Here is a 19,055-nt window from a genome sequence, read left to right as displayed (position 1 = left end):
CAAGACACGACAGGCCAAACAGACACTTCTTTCTCTCCTTTTCCCTCACTGATTTGTAATTTGCTAGAAATCCTTTCATTAACCTTAAATGGAACTGTCAATCTACTAACACTGTGTTGAGGTTTTTTTTTTAAATGCTGTTATAAGTACCTCACTGGTACAAATAGGAATAAGTATGCTCTAATTGTATTTTGAGAGAAAAGTTCTACTTTAACAGGAAGAGTGATATGTAGGAGGAGCTAAGTGGGAAGGAGTACTGAGAGGAAGAGATGGAGTAAGGAGAGAAGATGAAGGAGAGGAGAAGCTAGGCGATGAGAGAGAGAAAGAGAGAGGGGGCATGGAGGCAGATGTTCACATGTCTCCACCAGTCAAAGATAGTTTTTATATCTAGGTTGGGTATTGGGTTACACTTCTGATCAAGCATTATCAAACTTATAAATCCTTTGATTAACATTTTAAAAAAATGTATAAAAGCAAAAAAGGAAAGGGGGGACATGGGACAGGGGTTTTCTAGGGAGGGGAAATGGGGAAAGGGAATGGCATCTTAAATGTAAATAAAATATAAAATAAAAATTTAAAAAATGCTGTTATAGTACTTGTAAAGCCTAATCTGTGGACACATACCTATGGGGTGTGAGACAGAAGAGCAAACGACTAAAGTGACTTTACTAACTAAGCGTAGGTACTTCATAATGAAGACTTGGTAGTCAGGCTACAATTACCTTTGTGCATCTAATCATTTGTGAATGCTATAAAAGTATTCATAAATGATACTTGAATTGTATATAACATCTGATTACAGCCTAAAGAAAACACAGGCAGAAACACAGAATGTAGAGTTTTATTTAGGACTTATTACCAATAAGTGTCTCCAACAGAGAACAACTTTTTTGTCTTTTTTCAAGACAATTTTGTCTTATGTATGTGAGCACACTGTCGCTGTCTTCAGACCAGAACAGGGCATGAGATTCTATATCAGAAGGTCGTGAGCCACCATGTGGTTGCTGGGAATTGAACTCAGGACCTCTGGAAGAATACTCTTAACAACTGAGCCATCTCTCCAGCCCCAAAACAACTTTTTTTTTTTTTTGGTTTTTCGAGACAGGGTTTCTCTGTGTAGCCCTGGCTGTCCTGGCACTCACTCTGTAGACCAGGCTGGCCTTGAACTCAAAAATCCGCCTGCCTCTGCCTCCCAAGTGCTGGGATTAAAGGCATGCGCCACCACCACCCGGCCCAAAACAACTTCTTAACAGTCTTATTTCAATATGCTTCTAATAATTATCTAGACTCCCTCTCATCTGCCAGTAAAAGAGCTCTATTATTCAGTAAATATGGCCCCCATCTCTTGCTCAGCTATGAAGGTTGGTCTTGAGTTTGTGGTCTGGAAAGCTTCTCCTTCCTGCATGCTGACATTATAGGAGTCAGCAGTGCGCCTTCCCTCTATTCTGTTCATCTACACAGACAAAACCATAGTCTGAACATTAGGTGTACTGGTTTCTCAGGTTACAGGACTCAGACTGGCTACGCTAATGTAGGAACTCGGCCTCTGACCTAAACTCTTTAGATCTAAGCAACATCTGAAAGAAAGACGGTATTCATCATGGTTTAGTTCATCTGAGATCTATATTGTTCTTTGCCGTGGACCCGCTGCGGTCAGGCAGTATAACTAAGACCACAGAGGTCAGCTCTCCTCACAGTCCTATTTGTCAGCACGTTTTCCCATGTCTCTGATGCCTACAACATAAAATGTTGGCAAATGTTGTGTGAGGACTAGAAAATTACCTCAAGGGAAATCAGATACTAAGTCAAAAAAAAAATCTAAATGATATCTATCTATCTATCTATCTATCTATCTATCTATCTATCAATCAATCAATCAATCAAACAGAGTCTTTTGTGTAGTCCTGACTTGTCTGGAACTTGCTATATGGCCCACATTGGTCTCAGACTTGTGGTGATAACTCTTGCCTCCACTGTGTTGGGATTACAGGCATGTGCATTTATCACTATTAACACTATTTTGGAATAATGACCTTAGAGAACTCTAAAAGTTTAGAAAATTATGTAAAATAAACAGCCAAATCAGGTGCTCAATAATCTCTGCCTGTTAAAGGACGGCTTGGTAGTTTTGTCGTGTTTCCTTAGTACTGATTTAATATATCCGAGGTTGGCCTTGATTCTGTACCTTCTTGCCTCTACCTAGCAAGGTTGGGATTATAGACTGTTTTAATATACCCGAGGTTGGCCTTGATTCTGTACCTCCTCGCCTCTACCTAGCAAGGTTGGGATTATAGGATATTGGCATATGGTCACACAACTGTAAGGCGAAATAAAACGGAAATCAAATTAACAATGAGAGGCTGGATAGAACACTTGCCTACTGTTTTCCAGGTCTGAGGCTTGACTTTTCAACACTGCTCCCTACCAACAAAACAAAACAAAACACAAAAGAACAAACAAAAAAACCCCTCAGCAATTGAGACTATTATTTGCAAAGTATAAACACTACAGATAGATAAGCTGTATTAGACTCACTATAGTGCTAAGTAAAAGTGCTTTTTTTTTTTTTTTTTTTTTTTGCCTCATTTTTGGAAATTCTTATTGTACCAGCTATGGAAATAGAAATAGACACAGACACACAGACACATATCCTTTCCCCATGAGATTTCTACATACATTCAGACATGAGAAGTATTGGGTCAGACTTCAAAGATCATTATCAATTCGATGAATTCTACCATAAACATTTTACTGGATATGATGCTTTGGGCATGTGAATTCATAGAACAAATACTATAGGACTTAAAAATATAGTAATAACTCTTCAATTCAGATAAACTGATACAAAATAACACTGAAGTATGAAATGTGAATTGGCAGAGCCAGCTTTTATCACAAGACTAAATCTTACCATGCCATGATCAAATGTGAACACACCAACATCACGTCCATGATGAATGTGATTCCGTCTAATAATTGGATTTCCATGATTTTTAACCCAAATCCCAGCTAATGCATTATTAGAAATTTCATTATCTTCATATATTCCCTACGAAAATGAGAAATAAACATTAGTGTAGCTTCAAATATATTAATAAAAAGTAGTAAAAAAAAAGTCCAAATTAAGTACCTGGGCATGATCTGTTATATAAAGTCCCACATTTTCACAGTCACTGATGTTACAATGCTTGATAGTGGGACATGCTCCCTGACCACTGACACATACTGCAGAACCAACTGTAAGAAAAGTATTCATTAGAAAGCCTACTAAGGAACAAGATGGTGGGTCCACTGTACACGAAACATAAAGAAAGCACGAACCTGTGCATGTGCTTCGGATGATACAGTGATCAATAATAGGGCTGCAGTTGACTGTGATCTCTAAGCAGTGGTGTGCGTTGTGATGCTGAGCAGATTTGTCATCAGGGTTGAACTGAAAAGTAGAAATTTTATTTGAAATAACAACTACTGAATTGCCTAATTCAAAAGGTATTTCACAATGCAAATGTTCTTACTCTTATTGTCATATATCCAACGTAAGCATCTTCAGAGCCTTCCATAAAAACAAAAGTGGAATCTCTAGTGTTTTCAATGATAACCTTGTCTGCAACTTTCCCAGGTGCTGTAGAAGACATTTGAAATATATAAACTTTATTCTATTCAGTCAGTGAGGTATTTATAAAGAGAGGATTTCTATCCTCCCCCCTCCCCCTACCCCCCCCCCCCAAAAAAAAAGGATAGGGCTCAAGATGGCCTCAAATTTGAGATCCTCCCAATTCCTCTTCCCCAGTGCCAGGCCCACATCACCATGTCCAGCTGAGAGGGGCATTTAAAGTAGTAGTGAGTACTGGACTGGAGGCAGCTCAGTGCTTAAGAGTGCTTCCTGCTCTTCCAGAGGACCTGATTTCAATTCCCAGCTCCCACACCATGTGGCTCAGAACTGCCTCTGACTCTAGCATCGCACACACATGCATACATTAAAAAGAAATCAATGTTAAGTAGTAGGACTAACTTTTTGTTATCTATGTTTCATCAGTATCTATGACAAATAATCATATCTACTGGGAATATTGTTTATTAACACTGCACACAAACTCAAAGTAGAGTAATACTTCTAATAAAAGTCAACTATAAATAGTATTAATATCAAATGCATATTAGGAAGTAACAGTTGTGGCTAGAGAGATGGTTCAGTGGTTAAGACCACTGGCTGTTCTTCCAGAGGTTCCGAGTTCAACTCCCAGCAACCACATGGTGGCTCAAAACCATCTGTAATAAGATCTGATGCCCTCTTCTGGCACATGGATGTACATACAAACAGAGCATTCATATACATAAAAAAAAAAAAAACAAAAAACAAAACAAAAAATCTATCGGCCTATGGGGAGTGATCTCTTTATTTATATTAATTTTCAATAGGACACCCATTTTTAAAGTTGTAAATTTAAACTTAAAAGAAGCAAAAATTTTCTCTTGTTTTTGGGGAATGCTGGCACTGGGGCTTGAACAGGCCCTCAGACATGCTAGACTAACAATGTACTTTCAATCCCACTCCTCCTCTGTATGACAGAGATGGGGAAAGGAGCAGAGAGGCAGTAAATGCAAATTTCATCAGTAAATAATATTGCTAGCTACCTTTAAGGTAGTCTGTTTAATGTATTCTCAAAAAATTCAAATATGGAATCAATTCTTGAGATAACTTACCAATATTTAATAACTATCTCATTGCATTTAATGTTAGAAACGTGACTTTGTAAAAAAGCACATAGAAGTTATTAAAGTCATCTTTAAAGACACGGGCAGAGATAGAAAGCTGACCTCTGCAAGCACTAGGCAAGCACATGGTGCACATATATACAAACATAGAGGAACACATGAAATAAAACAAACAAATCTAAGAAACAAAAGCATTAGTGCAAGGGAGAGCACTTGGTGGTAGAATGCTTGTATAGTAAATATACAAGGTCCCTGCAACACAAAAAACAAAACCAAAGAACCCAGCATGCTTGTTTTCAAAGAAAAATAACATAATCTATTTTTCTTGCGTAACTGAAGGCATTTGGAGAAACCAGTCACATCAAAAACCACGTGCATCTCTAACTGTTTCTGCTTTCATTTCTCTTATATAAAGTAATCAAAGTATCTCCACTGCTATGGTTTCCTATCAGTAAGGTATTAGCAAACTCCAACCAGATTTTAAGCCACTAACACTAAAAAAAGACCCAATATGTAGATAAACTAAGTGCTAAAATTCTAACAATAGTTTATACCTGCACCAATCATAGTGATTGGAGATTCAATATATATCCATTCATCAGTATATATTCCAGAATGAACAAAGATAAGCCCATCAAAATGTGCTTCTTGTACTCCACCAAGGGCATCTTCAATAGTATCATAATACTAGAAAAAATAAAATAAAAATGTCAGTCCAGAACAGTTGCTATGATACAGAACAAAGTAGTTACTGTCTAACATCATAAAAATACAAATGACAAGACTAGATGTGTTCACAGAAGTACAGGATAATGTCACATAACAATGACAAGGGAAACAAGGAGGAAGAGGTCAACAAAGACACATTTTATTTGAAAAACAGTGTAACAAAACCCAATATGCCAATCACAAAATAAAAACAAACATACCAACATATTTTCTCTTCCTTTGTATCTTGCAGGATTACTATAGAAATGTTCCGCAAATCCCGGCTTTACATGTGCACCTTTATACTAAGATGTCAAAAACAAGACAAAACATTGTCTACTGTCATAGAAACACTGTATTTTTAAATCAGTGTACCAAAGTGTAACATTCATTAAATATAAAACAATTCACAAGTCTTCCAACTAATTTCCAGTCATACAGTACAATGAAGAAATGTATTCATTACCATACAGTAGGACAGCAGACTTTCAGTTTACCACTACTATCAGTTTGGGCCACAGAATTCTTTGACATCGGAGCTGTCCCATGAAGTGGAGGGGTTCAGTAGTATCTGTGGCCCCTGCCAAACTTAATACTAAAGGTAAGTGCCCTCTTCTGCTTTGTTGTCAAACAAGTACCTCAAGAATGTCCACCTTCTGACATTTGAGAAAGCAAGATCACCCCTAGCTGAGAACCACTCAAACTGATGGACTAGAACAAAGTTCAACTATGAAAGGCATGGTACACGTCTACAATCCCAGCACAAGTGGGGGTACAGACAAGTGGGTCTTTGAGTTGTAGGCCAGCCAGAACTACACAGTGAAACCTTGTTTAAAAAAAGAAGAGAAAGAAGAAGAGGAGGAGGAGGAGAAGGAGGAGTAGGCAGTGGCTATATGTAGAATTTTTAAATTACTAAAACCTCCTCGTTTATGTACAAATTTAAACAGATCCACTGGAATCATTACTCTCCATGCTACTGGTGCTCCTTACATGTTTCTTTTCTTTAACACAGTCTTATGATGTGACAGAGGCTGGCCTTCAGCTTGTGTATGGTCTTCTTGCCCAAGTCCTCCGTGCTGGGATTACCGGTATGTGCCACTGTGTCCGCAACTTATACTCACTCTAGTCTTGGATATGCTTATTTAACAAAAAGCTTTAATTTACGTATAGTTGTGTGTGGTTATGTGTATGTGAGTGCAGTTGACCAGGAGAAGGACATTGGATGCCCTGGAGCTAGAGTTATAGGAAGCTATGTGGGTACTGGGATCTAAACTCAGGTCCTTTAGAAGAATAGGACATGCTCTTAACCTCTGAGCCATCTCTCTCTGGATTACTTCATTTATTTTTTTAAAAAAATGTATCAACAAATACATAAGTCTATATTTTCTGTATTTCATACCAACTGTTGAAAACTCTCTTTCCATGGATTTGGATGTTCATATTCTTCTGGATTAATCTGGTAGAATTTACCAGGTTCAGGATGCATCAGAGGCCGGGTATATTCAAATACTTCCATATATAATCGTTTCCTGAGGGGGAAAAAAGAATCGAAGAGATCCTTATAAAATATCCTCTAGATTAATAAAATATTAAATATAAGTTAACTGAATGACCAAAATTTCAATAAGGATAGCCAAATTAAATACCATAATACAGAAATTAATTAATGTACTAGTTCCTCAGATGGCACTGGCGGTGCAGGGTCTTCTCTGTTGCCCAGGCTGGCTCTAAACTCCTGGACTCAAGAAAGCTTCCTTCCTGCCTTACCCTTCTGAGTAGCTGGGACCAGATATGTACCAGTATGGAGAGAAAATATCTTCTTTTTCCCTTGCAGACAGGATCTCACTATGCAGTCTTGGCTGTCTTTGAGCTCATTCTGTAGACCAAGCAGCCTTGAAATAACAAAGATTCATGCACCTACCTGTGCCTCCCAAGTACTGGGAGTAAAGGTGTGTGGCACTATACTCAGATGACGAGATTTTTTTTTTTTAATTACTAATTTTAAAAATGTGGGCAGTGGTGACACCTCTTTAATCCCAGCACTTGGAAGGCAGAGGAAGGCAGATCCAGACTCAAGGCCAGCTAGGTCTACAGAGTGAAGTTTCAGGACAGCCTGGGATACACACAGGAAAACTCTCCCTCAATCAAACAAACAAACAAACAATAAAAAATTTAAAAATTAAAAAAATGTGTGTTCTGCACCAAATATATATGCACCAAATATGTGCTGTGCCTGCAGAGACTTGAAAAGATACTGGAACCCTACAGCTGGTTGTGCTGGTCAGCATTAGACCAGTAAATGCTTTTAACCATTGACTAGCCTCTCCAGCCCAGAAAACAGATTCTCGACATACAAAAAGTGTGTAGTCTCACTATGTAGCATGGGCTGGCCTGTAACTCTTTGTAGAGCAAGCTGGCCTTGAACTCTGCATGCCTCTGCTGGGGATGGATTAAAGGTGTGTGCTACCACACCCAACTAGCTCTGCTTTTAAAAATGAGGCAGCACTCTCTGGAGAAGCCTATATTAACATCTTCTATATTAACATATCTTCACCTGACTCTTCTTCGGTAAGGCTACATCCATGCTCCTGGCATGTCCTACTTTCCTCTGAGCATCTCTGTCTTCATACAGACACAGGCTATATTGAAATATCTTTGTTAAACCCCAACTCTGCTTCATAAAAACAAAAAACAAAATGTAAAACGAACTGAGTTGGGAGCAGTAGCCTACAGCAGCATCCTAAGTTCAAACAGGAGAGTCAATAGTTTAAGGGCAGCCTGAGCTACAGTCATTTTAAGGCCAGCCTGTGCTGCATTCTGTCTTCAATACTCTACCTGACTCCATAAATAAAAGGAGTTTTTCACAAATCACTTGGCCATTATAAACTTGTAAATGACAGAAATAATTCCTGGTTTACAATATTTCTTGGATTAACAGGTTCTCCACATATATGATAACCAGACAACAGGATTTTTAAGGATTTTAATTACTTAGTTGTAACTAGAAGCCCACATTTCCGCTTCTTCCCTGAAGTTTTGGCATCACATACCATCCTTCAAGGTAACAAGGAGTAGGTCTCACTCACCATAAAATGGGATCATTAGCAAGTTCACTGAAGCGTTTACATACACAGGCAGCTCTACAAAGATCTTGTTCCAGCAAGTAAGAGAATATTTTTAAAACTACTTCATCTGGTAGCTTCTCCTGAAGATATTGTTCAGCAGGTGCTGCTAAAAGAGATAACAGACAGAATATATGAGTCATTTAACAGGAATGACTTCCTCACTAAAGAAATTATTTTATCTAACAAACAGCTTGTATCTTTACTGATATATATTCCTTTTATCTTACATATGTGTTCACACACACACAAACACACACACAGCTGGTCTTGAACTCACGCTATAACTTCTTTTCCTAGCCTCCAGCCCTTTAGCCTCCCAAGTAGTTAGGGTTACGGCTATACCACTTGGCTTGGCCTGGCCTGGCCCCTCCTCCCTCCCCCTCTCCCCCTCCCTCCCCCCAATCTATATACTTCTATATAAAAATAAGACAGAGGCTTGACAGATAGCTCAGCATTTAAGTCTGTACTGGTCTTGCAGGCCATTTTTGCAGATCACATACACATAATTAAAAATAAAACTAAATTTTAAAATAAGTTAAAGAGGGAAAGATAAAGGCTCTAAAGTACTTTTAATAGTAACTACTCAATATATTCAAATATTTAATTTTCAGTTTCAGTTACCACCACCACCACCACCACCACAATAGAGTCTTAGGTGGCCCTGACTGTCCTGAAACTCTCTAGACCAGGATGGCCTTGAACTCAGAGATGCCCTGCCTCTGACTCCTGAATGTTAGGATTAAAGGCACGTGTCACTATGCCTAGGCTCAAATATAAACTTTTAAAACTCATTTTGCCTTATTTCTTGACTTCCCATTTAAAATACCTGATAGATCTTGTGACTTTCCAGACACTCTTGCACGTTTTGCTCGATGACCAAAGTTTTCTGTAGTTGAAGTAGAGGCACCCTTCAAAACCAAGAAGAACACTTAGCAATCAAGTATTTCTACTGTATGTAATTTTCAAAAATTGTGACCCATTTTTTCATTACAAGAACAATTACAATTAACTAACCTCCATACTGCTCTTTGTAGGACACGCTGTTCTTTTTGGCAAAAGAGTTTTTCTACGAAGTTGGTATGGACTATTTTGTGCACCAGGACCTGATTCTTCTGCAACCATATCTGCAGGAACTTCATCTGTAAAAGATAAAAGAAAAATGGTGTCTATCTTTTTACTAAAATCTCCATCTGGCAAGAGAAGGGAAGAACAGAATTTTGTATGGAATCCAGCCAGTTGGATGACTATCTGAAAGATAGTCCACATCTTATAGAACATGGAAAAACTAGAAAAAGGGGGGGGAGGGGTGAAGAGATGTCTCATTACAGAGAAGAGCAGGACAGAGCAGAGTGAGGTGAGCCAAGCTGACAAGCAAGCTGTCCCACTGCAAAGCCATGTGGAGGCTCACCCATGCAGAGGGACGGCTCAGTTCTGTGTACTAGGCACCAACTGGGGAAAATGTACCCATAAAGGGTGGTCTGAGAGATGGCGCTAGAGATAAAGAGCGTGAGAGAAATTTGAAACAGGGAGGCAAAGAGAGTGGCCTCGGGCTGAGCAGGAAGAGTCACACAGCTGAGGTGACAGCAGAGATGGGTTACACATATAGATTAAAATGAAGCCAAGTAAGTATACAGGGTGCTGGAAACACAGGGTGTTTTCTGTCCAAGAAAACAGCTGTAAATATATATATATAAACAAACAAAAAAATAAAACAAACCAAACAAACAAAAAACCAGAAAGCACCAATACACATTTTGACATTGAGCCTGGAATTAAAGGTATAAAGTGTGAAGTTACGATTTTCAGCCACAGATAAGAAATGTAGATGTAAATTCTTAAGGGTGCTTATCAGCGTCAGTTCTCTCCACATCTAAGAACACAAAGCTTCCCAAAATAATGAGCGTGGCTAGCAGTGGGATCCTGCTTCTGAATAACATTTTCTTTTCTTTTCTTTTTTTTTCCCCACGAGACTCTGGAGACAAGCAGGAGCGAGCGGGATTCGAACCCACGGGTCAGAGAGAGAGAGCGTAGAGGGGCCCGCGCCCTCTGCAGGCGGACGCCTTACGGGCTGCGCCACCGCCGGTTCACTAACATTTTCTATAAAAGGAAATTTTCATACTTGGAGAAATGGCAGATCCCAGGGCGGTAGGGCAGGAAAGTACAAAATAAACCTAGAATATCTTGTGGCAGAAAGAAAGTGCTATAAATAAATAAATAAATAAATAAATAAGCGAGTGAGGTTGAAAAGGCAAAATTATGCTAGCGCATCAAATAAAGCAAACCAAGGTATAGTCCAGAAACCAGCACCATGTAAATTCACTGAGAAGTGTAACAAGTAAGGTATATAGTTACCTGCCCACAAATTAGGAGGAGAAACAGAATAAATGCCAACTGTGTTATGAGCTCAAAGTTAACATCAATAATAGACAAACTGAAACTGCACCACCTGACAGCAGAAAACAGCATTTCTACAAAATTCCTGACAAAGACGGACAACATGAATCAATTATGAAGAATCAAACAAATCTATTAGAGCACAAACGTTGTTCTCTAGGATTTGAAGAGAGACGGTGAGACTAAATGCAACCTCTGCTGTGGCTCCCTTGAAAAGAACACTCCCGCCTCCCACCACCCCAGCATGTGAAAAATCTAGAAACCTGGAGTAGAAAACCAGATGTATGAGTGTTGTTAACCACATGGCTCTTTAGGAGACGCTTTTGTTTGTAGGGTACACACAATCACATACCAGGAAGTAAAAGGCAACTTAGCTCTTGCCTTTAATGTCAACACTGGGGGGGGGGGGGGGTAGAGGCAGGGGCTCTGTGAGTGCAGGCCAGCCTGGTCTACAGAGCAAGTTTCAGGACAGCCAGGGCAACACAGAGAAACCCTGTCTTTAAAAAAAAAAAAAAGAAAAAAAAAAAAAAAAAAAAGAAAAAAACCACACACATTAAAAACCCAAACAAACAAGCAAGGAGAGACAGAGACAGAGACAGAGAGACACTGTTCATTGCTCTCTAGAAGGCTGTATGGCAAGCTGTCACTTAGCTGTCCCATTTCTGACAACTGATCCTACACCCATGCCCACACATGTGAAAAATCAGTAGTACATATCAAGACATTCATTGCAGTAGGTACACTACTACAGAATAACCACCAAAATAACGGTGGTCAACCAGGAACTATTTTGTGGCTGTTACAAAATATAAAGCAATTCTATACAGTGTGAAAAAGAACTACTTCCAATATAAAGGTTAGTAAACAAATCAGGGCTGAGAATTATAGCTTAGTAAGAGTGCCTATTATGTATAAAGCCCAAACTGCAAAACACAGACAAAGAAATCAATCAAACAAATAAAAACCCTATATATATATCTATATATGTAACTTGTTTAGAGGACACATATACACATACACTCTCCATAGTTTAGGGAGTCAATCTGAAGAGGCTCTTTGTGTTAGTTAGGGCTTTACTGCTATGGACAGACAACATGACCAAGGCAACTCTTATAAAGACAACATTTAATTGGGGCTGGCTTAGAGGTTCAGTGGTTCAGTCCATTATCATCAAGGTGGGAGAACGGCAGTGCCCAGGCAGGCATGGTGTAGGAGGAGCTGAGAGTTCGACATCTTGTTCCAAAGGCAAACAGGAGAACATAGCTTCCAGGCAGCTAGGACAAGGGTCTGAAAACCCACACAGTGACACACCTACTCTCAACAAGCCCACACCTACTCCAACCTCCTAACAGTGCCACTCCCTGGGTCAAGCTTATATAAACCATCACAGTCTTATTCGCTAACAAAAAGATGGGATCACTAGAGAGATGGCTCAGTGGTTAAGAACTCTGGCAGCTCTTCCAGAGGACACAGGCCGGGCAGTGGTGGCACACACCTTTAATCCCAGCACTTGGGAGGCAGAGGCAGGCGGATTTCTGAGTTCGAGGCCAGCCTGGTCTACAGAGTTAGTTCCAGGACAGCCAGGGCTACACAGAGAAACCCTGTCTCGAAAAAACAAAAACAAACAAACAACAACAAAAAAAAACCCAAAAACCAAAACCAAAAACAACAAAAAAACCCCAAACAAACAAAAAAAAGCTTCATCATGCTTTACTCCTTCTTTAACCTCTTAAAATGTTATTTTTTATTTATGTTTTATTTATTTATTTTTGTTTCTTATTGTATGTGAATTCACAGGCCAAGTTCCGGAGTTATCTCTTCTCAGGTTTGTGCAGCAAGTCTCTTACCCATGAGCTGCTTCACCCATCTTATTATTGTATAAACACTGTACATCATCTTTAAGATTTTTCTATCATTGAGGATTTTTTCATGAGTATTTGACTAGTAGGTACTTTTTCTAGTCACTATGTACAATTAGGAATGTTTTAATTTCTTTTCTATCTAAGCTGTTTTTAAAAGTACCAATGTCACACTTTTTTAAAAATAATTTTATGTGTCCAAATGTATGTGAACCATGTGTGTCTGTGGGAGTCACAAGTGGGCTTCGGATCCTATGGAACTGGAGAGAAGGCTGTGTGAGCTTGGAATTGAACCCAGGTCCTCTTCAAGAGAAACAAGTATGTTTAACCACTGAGCCACCTCTTCAAGCCTCAATGCCACACTTCATGTCCCCATGTATGTACTGAGGTTCAGCCTGAGACCCATATCACATATAACCAGGGCCACACAGCACTGTCTACTCACTGATTTTGATTTCCAGAACCCCTGACTTGCTTCTTTATTTCTTAGGGTTTAGCTACAATTCTGCTATTTCACTCTAGTATGTTTGCAGTGTGTGTACACACTGGACTGTATTTCTACCAGCTTAGTCATGCTTACAGTAATTCTTAACACTCCAACGTACAGTATATCCAATGTGTTATTCAAACCTCCCCTTCCTGCACTTTGCCTGTTAATGAGGCAGCCAGCCAGCCATCGACCCCAGAGTTTGCCCTCACTGTCAGCACAGAAAGCATTAAAGACTTACAAGAAGCTAAGGAGGAAGCTTTTTAGTCATCAGTGAATTATCTGTATTTTGCCTCTGAAGGGGGGAGCAGCACATCTTTCTTTCCTGCTGCAGTTTTGCTGGTCTAAGGTGACCACTACAGGCTCATGTCAATGACTGCTCAGAGAGAGAAACTCTTTGATAGAATTAGAAGGATCAGGAGGTGTGGCCTTGTTGGAGGAAGTGTGTCACTGGGGGTGGGCTTTGAGGATTCAGAAGCAGAAGCCACACCCACTGACTATCTCTCTGCTTATAGATCAGAATGTAGCTCTCAGCTGATTCTCCAGCACAGCACTTGCCTGCCACCATGCTCTCCACCATGATGATACTGGGTTAAGCCTCTGAAACCATAGCCAGCCACAATTAAATTTTTTCTTTCATAAGAGCTGCCTTGGTCTTGGTGTTTCTTCACAGCAATAGAGCAGTGACTAAGACAATAACCTTAACTGTTTTGACCTTTGCTGTCATATTTTAACAGAATTACAACCAGGTTATAAACAAGGCAAGAGCCTTGTTTCACTGTTTCAGCTCAGTGCCTATTAAAGACTCAGTAAATGTTGATTCCTCTCTATAGAGAATTGCTTCACTTCCATAACTAATGAGAACTATATTTACTTAACAAATCAAATGATATTAGCTAAAAAGAAATAAAAGAAACTGACTTAACTTTTCCTACCTCCAAATTTATAATTTTTTAACAATTGTTTTTTGTTCTCTCTGAAATTATAGAGAAGTATTCTCCAAGACAGCTCTGGCATTCAGATGCAGTAAAAATATGATTTATTATATAAATAACCAGAATAATAAATAAAGCCAATGGTCAATGGTAGCTTCCAAAATACTAACTGACTAATTCAATCAGGGCTTTGCTAGGTAACCTACACACACACACACACACACACACACACACTCACTCTCTCTCTCACACACACACACACACACAGGAGTGCGCAAGAACAGCAACAAGTTATGCAATTTAACAGAAATCTATATATACATATGTAATATACACACATATAACCAAAAATTATTTACATTTCTAGACTTTACTTCAAACATATAATATATACACACACTACAATTTTCATTATGAATTGGAACCACTAGGGCAAGGAGGGCCTTAATAAACAGGTTTCTTAATTTAAAAGTAAATATTTAAGGACTTTATATTTATAATTAAGTAGCAATGAAAATGTATTAGGATACAAGTAACAATCTGGTATCTATCTAGCATAAGGGTAGAATATCTTGACTTTTTATACATACATACATACATACATACACACATTTGTAACCATCTAAAGGGTTTGCAGAATACGGTTTATGGAAATTCACAGAAGTTATCCCTTCCACACACAAAGACTATCTATATTCCAAATTACTTACCAGAGACACAAATCAGACTGAAAATAGTCATGTCTGTGCTGGTTAACAACTGTATGTTTAGAAACAACTCCAAGTATTACAGTGCAAAGAACTAGTACCTGACAACTGTTTCTGACCTTTTCCCAATAAAAAATACTCATGAATAAACTGATATAAAGACAACACTTATTTTAAACTTCCTTTTTTTTAACCTAAAGCAGAGGTATTTTAAGATAGAGAATCCAAAAGTAAGTATTTTAAATCTGCTTTTGAAAAGCAGATTTGACCTGATATACAATGTGTAATCAGATCATTCTGGTTATATTTACAAAATTTCAAAATTTAACCATTCATAAGTACAATGCTATATATATAATACTCTGCTATAATATATTTGTTTATATAAACAGGTCTGTTAAATTTTCACCATCACATATCTGTAAGGATTAACTTAATCCTTCAAAAAAATACATATTTTTTGTAAAAGTCAAAATTACCAAGTGCCTTCAAAGAACATCCATTCCAGAACTGATTAAACTTTGTAGTTTTAACTTGAAAAGTAAAACCATCTCCCTCTCCCCTTCTCCCTACTTCACCTGCCTCTCTCTGGGTTTCTGAGATAGGGTTTCTCTGTGTAGTCCTGGATGTCTTCTAACTCAGTGACCCTCCTACCTCTGCCTCCTGAGAACTTGCTGAGATTAAAGGCATGCACCACCATGTCCAGCAACTTGCATAAGTTTTAATTATTTCCAAGTTCAATCTGAGATTAGCTAGTTAAAAGGGTAATTAAAAAGCAGTGCTATACATCTGTGTAGCAGGTGATATGACCGGAGCGTCAAATTTACCATAATAACCACTAACCCAAATCAACAATCTTAACTTTAGACTAAGATTTGAGGAAGTCAATTAAATGCTGATTATCTTCACCTGTAGCCCTCACTGTAACTACATTTTCAAACTTCCACCACAAAATTATTCAGGAGACTAAAACCTGTAAAAGCTGAAACAGGACCGTGAGTGCTCTAGTGAGGTCTGGGAGCTGTCACCAACGTGGAAAGGGACACACAACACAGCTTAGGAAACAGCACAGCCTGCCTCCACAGTTCTATTTTCACATAAAATGTAGAAAATTCCAAAAATGTCTTTTACTGATTTATATTTACTGGAGAAAGAATAACCAAGATCAGGAAATTATGAGGCACAAGATGTGAATAAGGCTTTCTTATACTTTTCTTTAAAATTAAGATTATTAGGTAAGGGTGTCTGTTTGGTATGTAGTTACCTACTGAGGTCAGAAAAGGGTGGAGGATCCCCTCAAACTGGAGGTACAGGTGGTTATGAAGGATATGGTTGCAAGGAACAGAACTCAGATCCTCTGCATTAGCAGCAAATGACTGCTGAGCCATCTGTCTGGATCCTATTTTATTTTTACAAGCATTAAATATTTAACTGAGGCTGGAGATGGTTTGGCAGTTAAGAGTACTTGTTCATACACTGGACCCAAATCCAATTCCCAGCACCCACACAGCAGCTCACAAGCATCTGTAACTCCAGTTACTCCCTTTGGCCTCCTCAGGGACCAGACATACAACTGATGTACAGACACATATGCAGGCACATCACCTAGACTATATACATGAGAAAAGATAACTGCCAATGCCTCTTCCCCATCTGTTCTCTTTCTTCCAATAAAGTAGTTGTCTATAGTTAACTATAACCACAGTACAATGTCTAGTAATGTTTCTAAACAAAACAAAACAAAAACTAAACCCCAAAATACCAGTTTCACCTAACAAAGCAGTCATAATTGTATAAATCAATTTATGACCAACTAAGGTTTTATAGGTTGAATTGCTAACTAAGGCACTAAATACAAACTGTATTAAGTATTATGAAGTACATGTGTCGCTAGTAGTACACTTTAGAGGCTTGTAGAAAAATACAATGCAATGGGGCACAAAAGAAAATCAGTATTAACTGGAGATAGTTCAGTACAATGTAAAGATGTAAGTTCTAGAAAGACTGGCCTTTGTTTATAATCTGGTATTAGTCCTGCTCTGTTCAGAAATTTCTTTTGTGTTTGTGTGTGTGCACACATATGGAAGATATACAGTAATGGCCTCTCTTTTTCAAACTGTTTAAAACATTTTGACAGTGTCTCCCTGACTTTGGAGCTCAGTGGCTGGCCAGTAAGCTGCCGGGGTCTCTCTGTCTGCTTACAGACCCATGCTGCTGGGCCTAGTTGATTTCCATGGATACTGAAGACCTGAATTAGGTACTTTACCAACTGAGGCATCTCCTGACCTCAGTTTCTCATTCTTAAACTTGAACTCTACTTACTAATTTTCCCTTTGTCTACAAATGGAAATAACTAAGTAGACCAGCAAGTTGGCTCAGTAGATGACAGTGTTTACTGGCTGATAATCTGAATTCTTTTAATGCTCAGAGCCCATGGAGGAAGAACTATGAAAAGATGTCCTGACCTCTTACACTTACACACACACACACATACACACACACACACACACACACACTACATTTTTTAAAATGGAGATGTGTCAGGGCTGGAGAGATGTCTCAGAAGCTAAGAGTACTGTCTACTCTTCCAGAGGTCCTGACGTCAATTCCCAGCAACCACATGATTCATAACCATCTATAATGAGACCCAGTACCCTCTTCTAGCATGAAGGCGTACATGCAAGCAGAACACTGTACACAAATCTTTTAAAATTTTTTGAGATGTGTCATGTTTACATATTTTAGTAATTACTATCCAACTGATAATCGTGCCTGGTAAAAAACAACATCTTAATATTAGCTACTTTTATAATCGAGGTGGGACACTGAAAACTACAAAAATAAATAGAAAATTTATTTCAAATCCCAGGTAAAGGATTTTTTAAATATTACCCCATATAATATCTGGAAAATCCTATGGGACAGAAATAATGATTACAAAATACATCTATCTCATGGTAAGTCTCAAAGAGCAAAAATTACAGAATTAAATTCATAAATGACAAGGGCTGACTGACTACAGGTAAAAACAAATACTGTCTCCTTTAACTACAGGTAGTCATCTTGGGAGGCTGTGAAATAGCCAACAATGTAAGGCATTTGGTAAAGCTGTAAAAAGGCCAACAACTTGCCAGTTAGTGTGATTATTTTTTTTTTTAACTATAAAACAAAGAACAACTGTCACTATAGACATCAAAGCAACGGCTTTCACTGATGGTCACAAAGGAAGTAAGGCTCTTCATTAAACTATCAAACACAAGGGAAGGTACAATAAAAAACATTGCAGACATACAGACTTAACTCAGCCAAACTAAGTAATAAATACAGACATAAGATGAAGACAGGATCCATCAAGCAATGTAGTCATGTAAAGAAGCAAGGAGAAAAGAAGCCCCAAGATAAAGAGTAGCCACTCTATCTTTGAAGAATCAGGCAATTTTTTTCAAGACTAATAGAAGGATAAAAGCAGCACAAAGTACAACACAGAACAACCCACTGGTACTGAAGAAGGCTCAGAGGTCAAACACACAGGCTGCTCTGCAAGGACCTGGGTTCAATTTCCAGCACCCACACAGCAGTTCAGAAATGCCATAACTCTGATCCCAAGGGATCTCGTGCCTCGTACTGGCCTCTGAGGTCACCAGGTACGCCAGTAGTGCAAAGATATACATGGAGGCAAAACATCTATACACATTAAATTATTTTATTTTAAAATAAAGGCAACAACAGTCCATCAAAATAACTAAGAACAATCTCTTTTGAGTGGCCAGAGATAGAGTAATACTATGTACTGGAGAAGGAAATACACTTCTGGTACGTATTTACCATTACAAAGTTATTACATACATTCATATTCTTAATAAGGTGAACACAAGTATATTTTCAACTTCTACGCTCAACGCACACAGAAATCACTGAACAACTTGAACAGTTTGCACACATCACCAATATAGACATCCTTAACCTTGATAATGCAAATGCACAACTTAATCCAGGACAGTGTTTCAGTGAAAAGTAAGGACTATAATGTCATCATTATGTTAAAGACAGGATCTACAGTTATCAACCACAAAGGCTTAAGGAAATTAAGTTGATCACCACAGTAAAACTCAATAGACAATATC

At 38.5% G+C, this 19,055-nt stretch overlaps 1 protein-coding gene across 3 annotated transcripts in view; it reads right to left on the bottom strand.

The window, feature by feature from the left end:
* Fbxo11 (F-box protein 11) overlaps positions 1-19,055 on the bottom strand; it is a 73,487-nt gene that overhangs the window by 15,799 nt on the left and 38,633 nt on the right. For 2 of the 3 annotated variants that reach the window (XM_034514466.2, XM_034514468.2), the window contains exons 2-11: positions 9,564-9,688; positions 9,376-9,457; positions 8,511-8,655; positions 6,824-6,953; positions 5,646-5,729; positions 5,271-5,403; positions 3,516-3,622; positions 3,322-3,433; positions 3,131-3,237; positions 2,912-3,049 (exon numbers count right to left, since the gene is read on the bottom strand). In XM_034514466.2, the coding sequence (XP_034370357.2) occupies positions 2,912-3,049; positions 3,131-3,237; positions 3,322-3,433; positions 3,516-3,622; positions 5,271-5,403; positions 5,646-5,729; positions 6,824-6,953; positions 8,511-8,655; positions 9,376-9,457; positions 9,564-9,688 (1,163 nt within the window). The remainder of the gene's footprint in view (positions 1-2,911; positions 3,050-3,130; positions 3,238-3,321; positions 3,434-3,515; positions 3,623-5,270; positions 5,404-5,645; positions 5,730-6,823; positions 6,954-8,510; positions 8,656-9,375; positions 9,458-9,563; positions 9,689-19,055) is intronic. The other variant, XM_034514467.2, reaches the window with a different exon arrangement.

Source organism: Arvicanthis niloticus, chromosome 11 (assembly GCF_011762505.2).
Source record: "Arvicanthis niloticus isolate mArvNil1 chromosome 11, mArvNil1.pat.X, whole genome shotgun sequence".
In the NCBI taxonomy this organism is placed as follows: domain Eukaryota; kingdom Metazoa; phylum Chordata; class Mammalia; order Rodentia; family Muridae; genus Arvicanthis; species Arvicanthis niloticus.
This window is presented reverse-complemented; position numbering and strand designations above follow the sequence as displayed.